Source organism: Rhinolophus sinicus, linkage group LG02, assembly GCF_036562045.2.
Source record: "Rhinolophus sinicus isolate RSC01 linkage group LG02, ASM3656204v1, whole genome shotgun sequence".
In the NCBI taxonomy this organism is placed as follows: domain Eukaryota; kingdom Metazoa; phylum Chordata; class Mammalia; order Chiroptera; family Rhinolophidae; genus Rhinolophus; species Rhinolophus sinicus.
This window is the reverse complement of record NC_133752.1, coordinates 1,586,483-1,603,010: the sequence shown is the minus strand read 5'-3', so window position 1 is coordinate 1,603,010 and position 16,528 is coordinate 1,586,483. Positions and strand designations below refer to the sequence as shown.

Genomic DNA, 16,528 nt, shown 5'->3' with positions numbered 1-16,528 from the left:
ACACCAAAGCCAGCGGGAAGCATGAGATGACAGGACCATGGAAAGCAATGTAATGTGCTACCCAGACGTAGGCACGGACTTGGCACTGTGAGGCGAGAGTGGGCATCACCAAAGTTTGGCATGAAAACAAACCACAGCATCAGAGTGCACTATTTGCGTAGCTGTTTCAACCCAAGAAAATCACTGAACGCTTACACAGCAGCTACCTGTGAAGTTTGGTGATGTCGAATATTTTACATAACGTCGTACATCTGAGTGTTACAAAAATATCCCAAACAAACTTGAAGCGCTTTATGAGTTCTTATCAGAAGGCTGTTTTAGATATCGTCAGCACACTGCACCTTTCACATTGTTTTTTGGCTCTCCAATCAATATGAGATTTTTAATTGAATTCTAATTCTTAGGCACAAGCAGGCACTGAACATTAAAACAAGCCGACCTTAAAGAGCAAATGTGCTTTTCAGAATATTTTCAAGAGGCAATAAGGTAGCCATAAACCATAGATTGGAAGGAAAGCAACAAAAGTGGCAAAGGCTTAGGCACGCGAAGGAGTGAGGGGTGGGCTTGAGCTGCGAGGTACTCACTGATGGTTATCTTCCCAGAGAAAGTAACTCCAGCTTTTTATAAAAATAATTTTTAGTCAAAACATGAAAACCACCACCTGTGAAGCTTGAACACGTTTGAAAACATAACAACAACGACTGTGAGTTAAGTACCAACCTGCGAACACCACTCGGGCTCTGTGTCACTCCGGAACCAGAAACACCCAAACATCTGGCAAGGTCTGCCCGCCCACGCACACACTGACTAACGCCACGCTAAGAGTGAACAGAGCACCAAGCCCCGCTGCGCACATTCCGACACCCCCGTCACGATGCTCAGTGTGGTGCACTGATGTCCCCAGCACAGGCCCACCCCCTTTAGTAAGTGAAAGAAAGAGAAACGAAACAAACAACATGAAGGAAGCAAAAAGGGGCGAGCAGTAGGTATAGAGGGAAAAAAAAGGGGCGGGAGGGTGGGGAGGAGGGAGGAAGAAGAGGGAGAAGGAAGAGGAGGGACGGGCTCAAACAGAGGGCCTGCCCCGGCCCTGCCAGCTCAGGAGCTCAGAGGCTCTCTCACCCACTGTGCGCCAGGAAGACACCAGAAGCCCCGGGAGGACAGAGCTTCTCTCCCTTAAGCAAATCTATAAGGTAAAAGCACTGTTATAAGGGAACAGGAGCCCCACTTGCTTACTTGGTGCCCCTGCCGCAGGACACCAAGCCTCATTTTGCCTGCACTCCACTACTAGTCATGCAGAGGTGGGTCTGTCCCAGCTGTCCCCTCATGAGACTCCACTGCAGGACCTTCTCCTACCCCACAGTGCAGGAGCCAGGGGACTGTCACGGGCTCGATGGCTGAGCACCAGGCCGCAGCATCTATCACTGGCGCCTGCAGGTGGCCTGCACTGCACTTGGGTCATGCGCACCCAGCAGGAGTCAGGGGACTCGGCACGATGGCGTCTACTCACATGCAACAGTCCATGCAGGAGGCAGCTGCCGAGAGCGTTCGGAGGCTTTGGGACAGAAGCAGGGAGGAGGCTGACGAGGGAGGACCAGGGCCAGCTGAGAAGGTGCCCGGGAGCCCAGAGGGAAAACTGCTTAAGGACACACTCAAGACTTTAAAGAACAGACTTTAGCGACTTACTGGAACCAGTGGAGTTGACAACACCAAACAAATTGGTTACAACAGGACTAGCTTTCGTGTAGGAGGTATGAAGATTCCTCACACACAATTTGGATTCAACGACAGCTCCCACTCTGCAAGTTCCTCAGTACTCCTGCTATGTGCGCAGCTGTAACGCTGCAGGCACTGGAGAGGTGCAATGTCGCTAAGCAGTTGAGAGTAAACAGCGTTACGTGGGTGATGGCCGGCGCACAAAGGGCTTTGGGGCCAGGCTAACAGTTAAGGAGGGTCAGAAGGGCGGGGTTCCCAAAGCCTCCGAAGCCCCCGCTGCCCGACTTGCTCTACATCATCTAACTATGAACAGTAAGGTAGGCACAGACCAAGCAGTTGGTAATACAGCTTGGCACGCAGACACCGGACGAGAGAGACTGCAGCAAGGGTTTCACGTGATCGTGTGTAATGTTCGTCCACACCTTAGTCTTCGACTTGGGGCTGCTTCCATTCTGCCCTTCCTCAGAGGCCTCGTCACCGCGGCCAGAGTTCAGCCACCTTGTCTTCTCTCGTTGCTGCTTCTGAAAACTGTGTCTGAGAGGGGAGCCAGTGCCCGAATCAGCGTCACTAGCAAAGGAGTAGCCTGTGACACTAGCAGGAACCTCCACCTCGCTGTACTTTTTAGACTTCTCTCTCAGAGCAGGGTATCGGTAAGGGTAGCCGGTTCTGTAACCCTAGGGTCCAAAGAGAGTGAAAGACAGTCAATATTACAAGTCTCCAAACAGAGTTCCACTTTGGAAAATTGTGTGCAGACACCTACAGAAGCCACACACATGCACACCCCACGAGTCAGCAATTCTGCTCCTTGGCATGTGCCCGACAGAAATGCAAGTATGTTCCCCAAAACACAGGCACTGGAATGCTGACAGCAGCACTCTTCCCAACAGCCCCCGCAGGAAACACCCTGGAAGTCCGTCACCGGTAGGATGGATAGCTGTGGTACAGTCACAGAACAGAGCACGACACAGCAAAGTGGGTGCATCCTCTATCACTAGAGACAACATGAGGACGAATCTCACAATTGAGCACAAAAGGCACAAAAGAGGCAAAGCCAACCTCTGCTGCGAGAAGACAGGAGAGTAGTCACCCTTGGGACGGGCTAAGTGACTGAAAGAGGGGATGGGCTTAGGAGGGGCTGGGGGTTTTTGATCTGGGGGCTGGTTATGTGTGTTCAGTTTTTAAAAACTAATAAACTGAGTATGTACATAGGTGCAGTGCACCTCTCCTGTTTATTGTATTTCAACAAAAAGTTAGAACTTTTTTAAAACAAAAAACAAAAAACAGGGCTTACTTGCTGCTGGCTATAGTACAGGTTACATTAACCAACCCAGTTAATTTTTTGTTTTAACCTTTTAGGTCACAGTTTACATACCATGATAATCTAGGGAACACCAAACAAGTACACCTCATGACACCCAGTTCTTGGCAAACTTACTTCACCGCTGACTGTGACAACATTCAAGTTCAACCTCCCACTCTGCCTCAAAACCAGCTACTAACTGTGCTTTATAACACACGTCCCACTCATGCCTCTGCGATGGCCCGACAGCCCGCAGCCGCTGTGCTGGGCCCGCCTGTCTGCTCATCGCCCCCAGGTAGGGCAGGGCCTCCAAGGCAGGGATGGGGTCTTACTTGTCCCTCCTACTCAGTGCTCAGCACTTGGCTGGTGCTGCACATAGACGTTAGGGTGGCCCCATGGTCGCCACCCCCTGTAATGCCCTCCCCCCTGGAGTTTCTAACCAGTGGAATTCGGCAAAGGGGACAGGATGGATTATGTGTGCAGCGCCAATCCTGCGTCTGCCTATTGCTGGCTCTGAAGAGGTAAGGCACCATGACTGCCACAGCTGTGAGAAAACGGCCTCTGCCCGGAGCCTGAGAGCGCCTTCGGAGGAGACCCCAGGCGGGGCCTGGGAGAGCCTCAGCGAGGACGGAGCTCATCTGGGCCCGCACTCCTGACCTGACACATCAGTCACAGCGCCTCCCCGGGAAATGACAAGAGAAATAAGACTTGAAAGGATCACATATGGCTGGTCACGTAAGTGAGTCGTGTCAGCGCCCTGCTTGCCGGGTACTTCACAAACATCCCCATTCTTCTCAGTCTAGTAACCCTCTCACTGCTCTGGGTGCTTCTCCTCTCTGGCGGCCACCTTTATTACCAACCATTCCTTTAATACATTTAAAAAAGGATGGTACTGGTGGCCGGTTGGCTCAGTTGGTTGGAGTGCGGTGCTCATAACACCAACGTCATGGGTTCAATTCCCACCTGGGTCAGTGAGCTGCGCCCTCCACAATTAGATTGAAATCAATGACTTGACTTGGAGCTGATGGGTCCTGGAAAAACACACTGTTCCCCAATATTCCCCAATGAATACTAAAAAACAAAAAAGGATGGTACTAATCCCTGGAGTTTGTTTTTTCATAACTGCCTCAGAAAGTGAGGTAAATGTCTGTCTGCACTGGCCATTTTTCCATTTATGAGCATGCTTTGTTGAGGAATAATAAATAAGATAACGACTCAGGTATAAGAAGACTGTCTTCAGGAAAAGACAGTTCTTATTAATTCAAGTTTCCTCTTGCTCAGAGAGCCAGGACTTAAGTAATCTCCATGACTTCAGGATAAACCACCCAGGACTTCTTCACAAAATTTTCCCGACAGAGTCTGGGTTTTTCTTTCTTCTTCCCCTTTAAATGCTATCCAACCAAAATCAGAGGCAGCACTCAGACTTACTATACGGCTTATAGTTAAAATGGATCCATTCCTTCCTTGAGATGCTGGAATGAAGTAAATCTCAATTTTGTGGGAAACAATGGAGCGCTTCTGTGTATGTTCAAATGAAGTCTCTCTCGTGGTGTGAGACTCTCCAACCATTCTCTACTCAACTAGCGAACACACATGGCTAATCAGAATGCGAATTAAAACATGGACCATGACCAGTGTCACTGTCCAGTTTGTTTCTTATAAACGACACGACCTTCTAACATTAAAATGATACTAATAACCTGTGCACGTGAGGGACCCTGAATCAAATACCCGCGTCGTCACCACCTTTCATCCTTCAGCTTCCTCCCCACTGAGTGAAGTTACTGCCTAATTCCAACTCGTCCCTCTCCTTCTTCCAGACACACTGAGTGCGCACAATGGGGTGGGCTGCTGTTCTTGACTCTTATTCCTCTCCCCTGTTCCCCACTGGACTTTTAGGTGCAAGAGTCATGAAACGTCAAAGATTTGCCAGGAGGAGGAGGAGGGCTGTAAGAGCAGTCCACCCCAGCGCTCATCACCTTGTTGGACCCCCGTGGAAACGTGACTCCCGACACTGACGTCGGGGCCACCACTGCCCCTCTCAAACCTTCTCGGCCTGTGTCTTTCCTGAGGTTGCACCACCCTGGTCTGCCCCTAACTCCATCCGCTTCTTCCCTCTTCTTGATGAGCTCTGTTTCTCTGCCTGCTTCCCTTGGCCCAGCCTGGCACACACCCTGTGTCTGCTTCCATCACGCTGTCAGGACACAGGTCACTGGTGCTGGCTGTATGTCCCTGACTAGGGTGACTCCTTGCCGGCCAGAACTGTGCCCTGTTCATCGCTACAGGCTCAAGGGTAGTTAGTCAGTTAATGCAATCCATCTTTACTGAGCACGTGAACTCGGAAGTTATGGAAGATTCTGCTTCCTGCTCCCTCACTGATCAAATCTGCTCCTGTAGATACTCAGCCCCTGAGGACACTTAGGACAGACACCCTGAATCAGATCTATGAATTCTTCTTGTTCCAAAATCTTCAGGCAAGTTCAACTTCCTGCCTCCTGCAGCCACCCATCCCAAGTGTGAGCTGCTCCAACAGTCAGGATATCCTTGTGGCCCCTGTCTGCGGCACCCAGCACAGTCACACAATGCCAAGGAGCCCAGCCCTGCCCCAGCCTCCTCTGCCCCCCACTCCCGTCAGCTCAGGCAATGGTAGGGCGTCCTCTGGAAGCCCATGTAGAGGTGTGACAGTGAAGTGTGAATGGGCCCATACAGAATCGCCTGTCTTACAACATGGTCTCTCTCCTGGACCCTGAGGGTCTCATTCTGACATTTACAGAACCTGGTAAGTCAGAGAAGGATCCGACAGGCTGTCTCCATCTCCCCCTCACTGTGTCTTCAGTTGTATGCTGCCTCTGCCGCACACACCTTCCTTCTCCCAACTCAGTCTGTCGCGACCCTGTCTATTCTCTGAGGTCTTTTCCAAGTGCCACCTTCTACATGAAGCTCTCCCTGGTCCCCGAGAAGCACGGAGTCTCTCATTGAGCCCCCAACGCCAACCACGCCCCACTGTGTACTTCCCCACTCTGCTGAAAGCCCCACCATCCCAGCTCGTGCGTGCTGGGCTCCGTGTCCCTGCAGGAAGGACGAAGGTCTCCCACAAGGGACGTCAACAGCAGGTGTCTGTGGACCCCAGGACTCAGCCCCAGGAGCCAGACTTAGCATTAACACTTGGCCGACTGACAGAAAGGCCCCTCGAAAGCGTGTGTGGGACGATGGGTGCTGAGCCAACCCCAGAGCAGACCAGTCTCGTGCTCTTGTCCCCACGGAGGCCAAACAAGACTACCTTGAAAAACAAAGCACAACAAGAATGCCTCAGCTCTGGATCTTATCGCGCACAAGCCTAGAAGTTACCCTGGCCTGGTGCTGCTTCAGGATGTGGCTCAAGACGAAAGTGCTCAGACACTGCGCTCAGACAGCAACCGCACAGCACACTTCACCTGCTCTAACACGCCAACATTTGTGCGCTATGAATGAAGCCCTCATCACTGAGTGGCAGTGCGACTCTTACCAGGTTATCAAGCATCCGCATGAGGGCTTCAAACTCCTGCTCGCCGACCAGCCACTTGGGAGGCGACCCGGTGCCTTCGCCCGCTGGGGAGCCCGGGGACGGGGCTCTGGCTTTGTACTTCCCAGGATCCAGGAGCACTAAGTTGTCGGGCCCTCCAGCACTGGCCAGGGTTCGAACCTTTTCCAAAACAAACGAACACTACAGTTTGAGCTTCTTACTGACAGCAATGGAGTCGGGCGACTATGAGAGACCATTTACACAGGAATGTACAAGGCTTCAAAGGAAACCAAACTGCTGAGTGGAAGTGACAGACTCATCACCAAGTTCTTTTTAGAAGTTATTTCAGAAGTTCTTTTCTCTTCAGCATGACAAACACACTGGGCACCCACTTAGAGGAGGAATGGAAAACAAAGCGCCTGTGGCGACCGTGTGAGGCGGACTGGGGACCGCACCACCACAGACACAAGTCTGGGTGACAGTGGGAGCACAGAAACGCGGGCTCCGCAGACTGGCTGAAGGGGCACTCACAGCTGTGAGACTGCAGCAAGTCTGTCGCGCTCTGCACCTGAGTGCCACAAGGGTCAAATGAAATGACACGTGATCACACATGCTAGGCACCTGGTCCTGGGGTGGGCACACACGAATACTCCATAAATGGTAGTGGCTTATGTATTTTAAAAACTAAAAATTTACAAACAAAAGGCCCAGTATCATTTCTCCACCTAACCCATGAAATGGCACTTGCCCTGGTCAATTTCTAGATTCCTGAGCTCGTACTTGGCACAGAGGTGGCTCAGAGATACACCCTGCGAAACCAGTATCACCAGTGTGGGCACCCCGCTCCCCCTAAACCCACTGCAGCTGCGGGACACCGCCCACCTGAATCTCACACGCGACCACCAGGTTACGGATGTAGTAGAAGGCCTCCTCCACGCTCTCGCCGACGGACACGAGCCCATGATTCCGGAGAATAAGGACCTGAGGGGACACCACAGCTCCATGATGCCAGGCAAGAAGATGGCTACCCACACTGTTTTCTTCTTCCCGCTATGATTTAAACATCAGATTAGATGCCTACTGACCTTGCTTTTAGGCCCCAAATTTTTCTGAATTAAAACTTTTTCCTCCTCATCAACCAGAATCCCATGATAATCATGATAAGCCACTTCTCCGAGGGAAAGGGCCTCCGGGGAGATGGGCAAGAGGCCACATTTCATCGCAGAGACCTAGAGAACAAGCGGTCACCATGAATGAGGGCAAATCAAGATTCACACGTTGACAGATGACATGGTAAATGCTTTCCTCAAAAAAAATACAAAAGGGAACAGATTTTATTTTGTTCTCGTCTCAGAAATAAATGACCCATGAACTTAAGACAAATTTTACTTCTGGGAGCTTAGTCTCACTCTGTACTTAAAAATCAAAGCGATCACTAAGCTGGTGGAGCCTCAGAAGAAATTCCACATCTTTCTGGATTTCTCCCACACTGACTAGAAACACTATTGATTAGCTAGACTTGAAGCTAATGCCATGAGAGACAATGGCTTCCTCTGAAGGAGTCATGACATCGCAAAGAGAGGGTTTGAAATGCTGTAAGATTTTTGTGTACTTTTCATCTTGGGTTGTAGGTGGGGCAGAAACACCTGAAAATTAGATAAAAGCAAATTTATAAAAGTTAAGGATAATTATACTGTATACTTTCTCTACATTTAAGTAAAAACTCTAAGTGTTCATATAGCCCTTAAGATTCCCAAACTGACTTCAGAATTCGCTAATTTTGAAGGTCCTCTATCTAGAGTAACAGGCTCCAAAGATTCAAATAATATCTATAGGTGGTAACAATTCCACAGAGAAAAGTTAATCTAAAAAGACAATACCACAAAAAAAGGCAATCCCATATTTAATTCCTTTCCCAGTATCACCTATAAGAAATTTCCTTACCAAGTAAACTTATCTGGATAATTTTTAAGACAAACTACATGGTCTGTAATTTGTTTGTAACCATATTTTCAAAGGTACCACAAATGGTTCTTTAAAATGCATGGGCTTTTTTTTCCTTTTGCATGATATTTTTGTAGTTAGAAGAGCATGTACTCTTTTAGGAAAAAAATTATATCATTCAGAGAATGCTGTATCTAGTAACGCTGTATCTTAGTGAGTGAAAAGATGTTGGTATCAAGAACCACATCTTCAAGTAAAATAAACAAAGCAGATCTATCATTCATCTAAAAAAATCAATATGCATGACATTCAAACATCAAGAAAGATTAAAATTCAGCATTACTGATCAATGAGGTCATCTGTTCTACAAATAAGCCCATGCAGTCATTAAAGTATAAAACTGTTGACACAGTTCTAGAGTGTTACACTTTCACATGCCTGTACCAGCAACCACAATGTGCATTCTCACACTGAGAGGAGGTCTGGCCTTTGTCAGGGTACCCTTGGTGGTGGGCTGTGGGGGTGGGCTCCTGGTAGCTCGGGTCTGGGCTGTGGGGGTGACGGTGGGCTGGGGTGTGCTCCTGGGAGCTCAGGGCTTGGAGGCCAGCTCTCCTAACAGCCTGCAGTGTCGGTGCCCTCTTACCCAACTGCCCCCTTCTGACCCTCCCCAGTCATGCATGACCCAACCTGGTTCCGCTGGCTCCATACAGAACATCTGCGGGGAGGCTGGCCAGGTTGTTTCTAGGCTTTGACCTCTCCCTGTCACGCCTGCTCCGTCCCCACAGCCCAGACACATGTTCACCTGTACCCTACCAACTGTCCCGAGCCCACAGCCTCTTCTGCCCACCACCCATCTTGCCTTTCCTCTTCTCTTTTCCTGCTGTCGTTCTGCACCTCCCAACAACCTCAAATACACTGAAATTTGCCCTCCACCCTCAACACTCTGATTTTCTAATTTCTAAGTCTAATGGACAGTTTCAGGCTTATTATAGGGTTTTCAAAATTAGATAGTATATGGACGCCATAAAAGAAAAAAATATGTATATTCTTTTAAGTAAGTCAAACTTAGTGAGTGAAAAAATTTTTAATCCAACAAAATTAGGTTCACTGACTTGCGGCAACAAGGGGCAACTAAGAGGAGATGTGAAGTGCCACTCATGCACCAGCTCTAGAGCGGAAGTCGCTACCGGCATGGCCACACTCACCGCGGCGCCTGCTGGTGTGTGAATGTGCACCACACACTTCACGTCCGGCCGCGCAGCATAAATCGCAGAATGCAACGTGAAGCCGGCTTGATTCACTCCTAGGTTAGTGCTTCCACGATCTACGATGTCTCCTTGGAGATTGATTTTGACCTGAAAATAAGAAAACAAAAATTTTAAATGTCAAGAGGATTTCAAATTACCCTAACTAGAAATTATTTAAATCAAAGTTTAAAGTGTTTATAAGTAATTGCAAAGGTCTTTCTCTGAGTCAACCACACAAAACATAGACTTCCCTCTTCCTGGGGTTTTAGATGTCTGATGGGGTTAGGTGTTTAATTACACAGTAGGACCCACACATACGTGACACCCAATAGGAAAAGGACATTCTTACCAAACTGGATGCAGTCACTTCACTGTAGAGAAGTCCAAAAGGTACGATAAGGAAGTGTTCCTGCTCGGAGCTCACTCTGGTCTGTGGGGAAATGACTGTGTTAGCTCAAATATCCAACGGAAATTATTTGCATCTCTTTCAGTCCACAACCTCACAGGTTTTTTTGGAGAAACTGACCATAGCAATTTATCAGGTACGTCAAGTGCATCTCGGTCCCATTCACGATCACTAACTTTATAAAGAAAACCCCTGGTGGCCACCAGGCCGGTATCATGTGCAGACAGGTGTAACTCCTTGGGCACATCATCATGAAAGCCAAAACTTACTTTTAAAAAATAAAATGGATTTGTTTTTAGTACTAAAAACCTGTAGGATAATGAACAATCACAAAAAATCTCACGAGAGAGTGCTCCCTTCCTGCCTAATCCATTTCAGAGTCTCTACGACACAGCGTCATCATTCCCAGATTTGCTCTTTCCACACTAGTTTTCGGTCCGCAATTCCTCCAGCACAGATTTGGCCCATGCTGTGTATCTGTGCTAGATGCTAGGAATATAGCAGGAAAAAAGATGAGGCCTGCCCTCAAAGAAATTAAGTCTCGTTTTCATGATGATTTGGGGGTAGACGCTAAAGACTTTCCAAAGCTATTATTTGGGGAAGTTCAAATGGATGTACTATTGGGCTAAGAATTCTGAGCAGGGTCAGGTAGGTGGGCTTCAGTGCTTGTTGAAAAGGCTTAAGGTGTGCAGTCCAACTTCTGACCCGGAACAATGCATTCTTCCGTGATGGACCAAACACACATGGGGACAGTCACCACGTCGGTACATGGCCTGCCTAACTTCTTCATTCAGCAAAGTCACTGAACACCTACTACGTATGTTCTAGGTGCTGGGCTACAGCGGTAAATAAATGGAAGCTGGAGAGATCTAATCATTAAAATGTTCTCTCTCTCTGAGCGGAAGGAAATCGGTCTTCCTGAGGTTTTTACCACTGCTTCAAGTATGTGACACATAACAAGCTCTATCCCCTTTCTGCAGTTTAGTTCTCAGATAGCTGAACTCTGATCTCCTCTGTCTGCATGCTAAACACACCTGACTCCCTCAGTCCAATATAATGGAGACCCACAGTCATTTAAGGCTCAAGCTACAACCTCAGCTCTGCCAACAACTAGCCATGCTGTTTTAGGTGCCCTGGTTCCTGACGCCTAAGATGGGACGTCAGCGGAGCGCTGGGACTGACAGCTGTAAAGGAGCAGCAGTCATAAACCATGACCATCACTGAACTGAACCTGTTCTCCAGAAATCTGTTACTCAGCTCTCTGTTCTCTTTAGGTTGTTTCAAAAATGTACACATGGTTTCCACCTTTCCCCAAAATACTTTTCCATTAATGGTGAGTTAGCCAGGCTTTTTATTTCTAGTCAGTTCATTTAAAAAAAAAATATTTTAAATGCTAATCTTTTTAATTAAAACAAAACTATGCAATTGTCCCAATTCCCAAGTTGGGTCAAAACAAAACATAAAACAAGGAATTATTTTGTGTATTAATTAGTGGAAATGAAGAAAACTAAGGTTGGAAATAAAAAATGTGTCAGATATTTTTGCTTATTTTAAAAGTTTGTATTCCGAAACATACATATAGAGAGTATTTAGAGGGTACGTGTACAGGTTAAGTATAATCAATCAAACAGCCATGTACCTTTGACCAGCTTCAGAAATAGGAAGTCTAACACCTCTGACGCTCCCCTTCTCTTCCCCCCACCCCAGAAGTAACCACTACCTTGAATTATGTGCTAAGCATTTTCTTTCTTTGCTTTATAGTTTTACCTTACCCTGAAGCAATATATTATTTTTTTATCTGTTTATGAACTTCATGTAATCGGAATCATACTGTATTTTTCAGTGACTGTTTTCAACATTTTAAAAATTATAGTTGGCGTACCATATATTAATGATATTACTTTCAGGTATACAATACAGTGAGTCGCCATTTCTACGCCTGACGATGTGACCACCACACTAAGTCCAGTCACCGTCTGTCACCGTGCACACTTATCACACTATTATCGATTCTATTCCCCCTCGCCTTTTTCATCCATCCCCCACCCCTGCCCTTCTGGCATCCATCCCTTTGGTCTCTGTTTCTGGTTCTGTTTTTCAGTTTTGTATTTTTAGATTTCACATATAGTTGAAATCATATGGCATTTGTCTTTGACTTATTTCACGCAGCATAATACCACCTACGTCCATACATGCTGCCACAAATGGCAAGGTCTCCTTTTTATGGCCAAGTAATATTCCATTGTATGTACATGTACCACATCTTCTTTATCTAGTCATCTATCAATGGACACCTAGGTTATGTCCGTATCTTGGCTATTACTGTAAGTAATGTTACAGTGAACACAGGGGTGCATATGTCTTTTTGAGTTAGTGTTTTCGTTTTCTTCAAATACCCAGGAGTGGAATTGCTGGGTCATAAAGTAGGTTCTATTTTAAGTTTTTTGAGGCACCTCCACACTGTTTTCCATAGAGGCTGCACAAATTTGCAATCCCACCAACAGTGCACGAGGGTTCCCTTTTTTCCACAGCCTTGCCAACACATGTTGTTTGTTGACTTTCTGATGACAAGCATTCTGACAGGTGTGAGGTGATACCGCCCTGTGGTTTAGATTGCATTTCCCTGATGATTAGTGATGCTGAGCATCTTTTCATGTACCTGTTGGCTATCTGTGTTACCTTCTTTGGAGAAATGTCTTTTCCTGTCCTCTGCTCATTTTTTGATCAGATTTTTTTGTTATTGAGTTGTCAACATTATTCTGGGGCCTTCTCCGGATTATGATATACAAGCTATAATTTATTCATTCATTGCTGTGTAGTACCCACTGGATGGATATACAATTTATGTAGCCATTTTTCTGTCAATGGACATGGTTCCCATTTTGCTATTGAAAACAATGCTATGAACATTCTTGTACCTGTCTCCTAGTGTACATGTTCAAGTTTCTCCAGGGCAATAAACTAGGAGGTGATACCAATTTATTTTCCAAAGGGCCTAACTACATGTATACTCCTACCAGTAGGGGATATGACAGTTCTGTGTTTTTACAACCATCTTTTTTCAAAAATTAAAATCAGATGTCTGTGAAATAGTATTCCACTGTGATGGGTTTTGTTTTGTTTTGTTTTTTATCATAAAGTTTAATTAAGTTTAGGAAAAAATTGAGTGCACAACTTTCTCTGAAAAAATATACTGACTCTATATAGACTGCAATTATTTTGGGGGTGGGGGCTGGTAAGTTAAATTACCCTATTTTCTATTCTGAAAATGACAAAAAGTCCCATTTCCTGTCTGAATACAGGGATGTATGTGCCCAAAACGGCTGAGAATAAATACAAGTAAGGCAAAAGCTATAAAGCTAGGGCATGCTATAGGCTTTACGAGAAAGTCTCCAAAAACCCAAAGTGGTGACAAGGAATGTTTGGCTGAAATTTAGAATTCTTTTCAGTCATTTTTTGTCTTTTGCTCCATGTTTAAGGATGCGTCTGAACTCAATGTAATTGAAATTTCTCTTTTTGTCAATAGGTGCGCCTCTGTACAGCTCATCCGTAAATCGATCTCCCACTGTTGTCAGCAACTCTCACGTGACCTTCCTGCGCAATGCCAGTTGCTTCTTCATCAAAGCGAGCAAAAGCATTTCTGATGACATCTTCTGGATCTGTGCCATTTAATTTCTCACCAAGCACTGTGAGGAACATGGTGAAATTTACAGGACCCCGGAGCCTCATTCATCATGACATCTAGATACTCATCAGCTGGATTTTTCCCCAAGGAGCAAGCACATCATGGAAATCTTCCCTGTCAGTAAAACCATCTCTGTTCTGATCTATCATGTTAAAGGCCTCTTTGAATTCCTGAATCTGTGACTGGCAGAGCATGGCGAACACACCGGATGCTGCGTGCTGGGGGTCCTTGGTGGTCTTGGTCTTTGCCCTTTAGCTCGACATGGTGGCAGTTAGATCCCTGCACAGCTGCGAGAATCCGAGTACTTCGATGACCTTCTCTCTCTGCTCGTTGCCACTATCACAACTCCACTACTCTCCATTGTGGGTTTAATTTATAATTTCCTGGTTACTAATGACTTGAGCAACTTTTCATAATTTTATGAGCCATTCTTATTTCCCATTCTGTGAAATTTCTTTCTTGTCTTTTGCTCCGTTTTATACTGATCTGTCCTTTTCTTATTGATAGTTCTTTATCTATTCTGGATACTAATTTTTTGTTAACTACCTGTGAAGTAAAATCATCCAAGTTGTAGCTTTTACTTTTACTCTCTTTATGGTATCTTTTAATAAGAAGAAATTTCTTCATTTTAATGTAGTCAAATTTATCCATCTTTTACAACGGTACTTCTGTGTGTTAAGACATCCTTCTTTAAGTGAGAGGTTAAAAAAAATCAATGACTTTCACTATATTGACGCTAAAAATTTTAAAGTATCACCTTTCACATTTGATCCTTAATTCCTGAGAGCTGCCTGTGAGTACAGTACAGTCTTCCAGTTCTGATTTTCAATCCAACTGTGCCAGCACCAATTATTGCCTCGTCCATCCTTCCCCGCTGATCTGCAATGCCAACTGTGGATCTGATTTCAACATGAGATCTGGTTCTGGGCTCTCGGTTCTGTTCCACTGGTCTACTTATCTCCTCCTTTACCTAAAGCACACTATTTTACTTACCACCACTTTATAAGTCTGACATATGGTAGGAAACAAAAAAATCTCCTTACTTACCTAGTTCTTCAGGACTGTCGTAGCTACTCTTGACTTTTTTTCTTCCATATAAATTGTAAAAGCATGCTATTTGGGTCCACATTTAAAAAACGCTATAGAAACAGACTCATGGATACAGAGAACAAACTGATGGGTGCCAGATTGGGGTGTGGGGGGGAGGTTCAGTGAAAATGGTGAAGGGATTAGGACGTACAAACTGGTAGTTACAAAATAGGCATGGGGATGCAAAGTACAGCACAGGGAGTACAGTCCGTAATATGGTAATAACTGTGTATGGGGCCAGGTGGGTATTAGACTAGTCAGGGGGGATCACTTCTTACATTATATAAATGTCTGACCACTAACCACTATGATGTACATATGAAATCAATATAAAATAATACTGAGTGTCAAGTCTAATGAAAAATAAGAAAAAACATATTATGTAGCCATTTTTATTCACTTCTTTTTTCCTTGTCTATATACACACATAATTCATACAGCTATAGGCAGTGCATATTTTACATTCTCGTATAATAATTGTTTTTCATTTTCGTGTTTTCACATGGTCTTTATAATTACTTTACATAGTGTATAACATTCCCTCAAATTGATGTTGAATAACAGCCATTTCCAAGCTACTGCTGGATGTTTGGACTCTTAAAATTTTTCATTATTAGAGGTAATGCTATAGCACATGTATTTGTAAATACATCACATTTTCTCCTTCGACTTACCTCCTTAACAGTATTTCTAAGAGTGAGCTTAACCGATCTATAGATTTTAATGGAAAAAGCTTAAAATATACAATTTTCCGAGCCTGAGGCAAAAAGAAGAAAAGTGCTAAATTCAGATTTAAAGTGAAAAACGAGAAGACATTGTAAAGTCGGTTTTCTAGTCCCCAACGGACTAGCGCGGGCCTCCCTGCCTGTCTTCCCACGCGTCTCATGCCCCTTCTCTGTGTACAAAGAACCACCTCTAATGCCCTACCCTGAAGGCCACTCACTGAAAAGCAGCATGTCTGGCAAAGAGCTGTATCGAGACCCCAGAAGTAGGCAGCAGTGCGGTCACAAAGGCGAGCTCCAAACCAGGTCCTCCGAGGCCGGGGGACCGGAACTGCGCTCCCCACTCACACCCAGACAGATCTAGGGACAGAAAGGCCCTGCGGTCAGCAAAGTGCCACTGGGCCACCCTGTCTTCTGACATCCCCAGATCTTCTTTAAGTTCTGTGTACTCTGAAAACAGAGCTCTAATTCAGACAATCACCTCCAGTCCTCTAACAGCTGTTAGCAGTTTAAAGCCCTTTAACAGAAAATCCCTATGGGGTCTTTGAAAGAGATGGCACAATGACCTGTTAGCACTTTCGGTGACACTGATAAATATGGTTTAAGTTCTTTTCTGTTAAGTGTCTATAGAACACCTAGATTTAAACACTGGATGCCAAAAATAGTTAAGGAACAAAAACTTTCCGCCTCGAAGACTCTCTAGTTCACAAGATATAGGAAATATTTGGGTAACTTGAATTTCTTTTTTACTCATTACTAAGTCCCAAATAGATCACTTACAGAAGAGTAAACACTTAACTAATATTTTAATTCTTCCAAGTTCTAAATAATTAAAGGGGGAAAAAAACAAGCAATTCAAACTTATGTAAATAGCACTCATAATAGGACTAGTGGTAAACAGCATGTAAAACATCCAGAGT

At 45.4% G+C, this 16,528-nt stretch overlaps 1 protein-coding gene and 1 pseudogene across 13 annotated transcripts in view; both read right to left on the bottom strand.

The window, feature by feature from the left end:
- The window catches only part of ADD1 (adducin 1), an 87,262-nt gene that overhangs the window by 12,727 nt on the left and 58,007 nt on the right, over positions 1-16,528 (bottom strand). For 7 of the 13 annotated variants that reach the window (XM_019711481.2, XM_019711479.2, XM_074320482.1 and 4 more), the window contains 6 exons: positions 10,056-10,136; positions 9,665-9,814; positions 7,601-7,744; positions 7,398-7,496; positions 6,519-6,695; positions 2,043-2,387 (listed from right to left, as the gene is read on the bottom strand). In XM_019711481.2, the coding sequence (XP_019567040.2) occupies positions 2,043-2,387; positions 6,519-6,695; positions 7,398-7,496; positions 7,601-7,744; positions 9,665-9,814; positions 10,056-10,136 (996 nt within the window). The remainder of the gene's footprint in view (positions 1-2,042; positions 2,388-6,518; positions 6,696-7,397; positions 7,497-7,600; positions 7,745-9,664; positions 9,815-10,055; positions 10,137-16,528) is intronic. The other 6 variants (XM_019711482.2, XM_074320468.1, XM_074320471.1 and 3 more) reach the window with 1 other exon arrangement.
- Positions 10,143-14,060, bottom strand: LOC141568984 (myosin regulatory light chain 12A pseudogene; annotated as a pseudogene).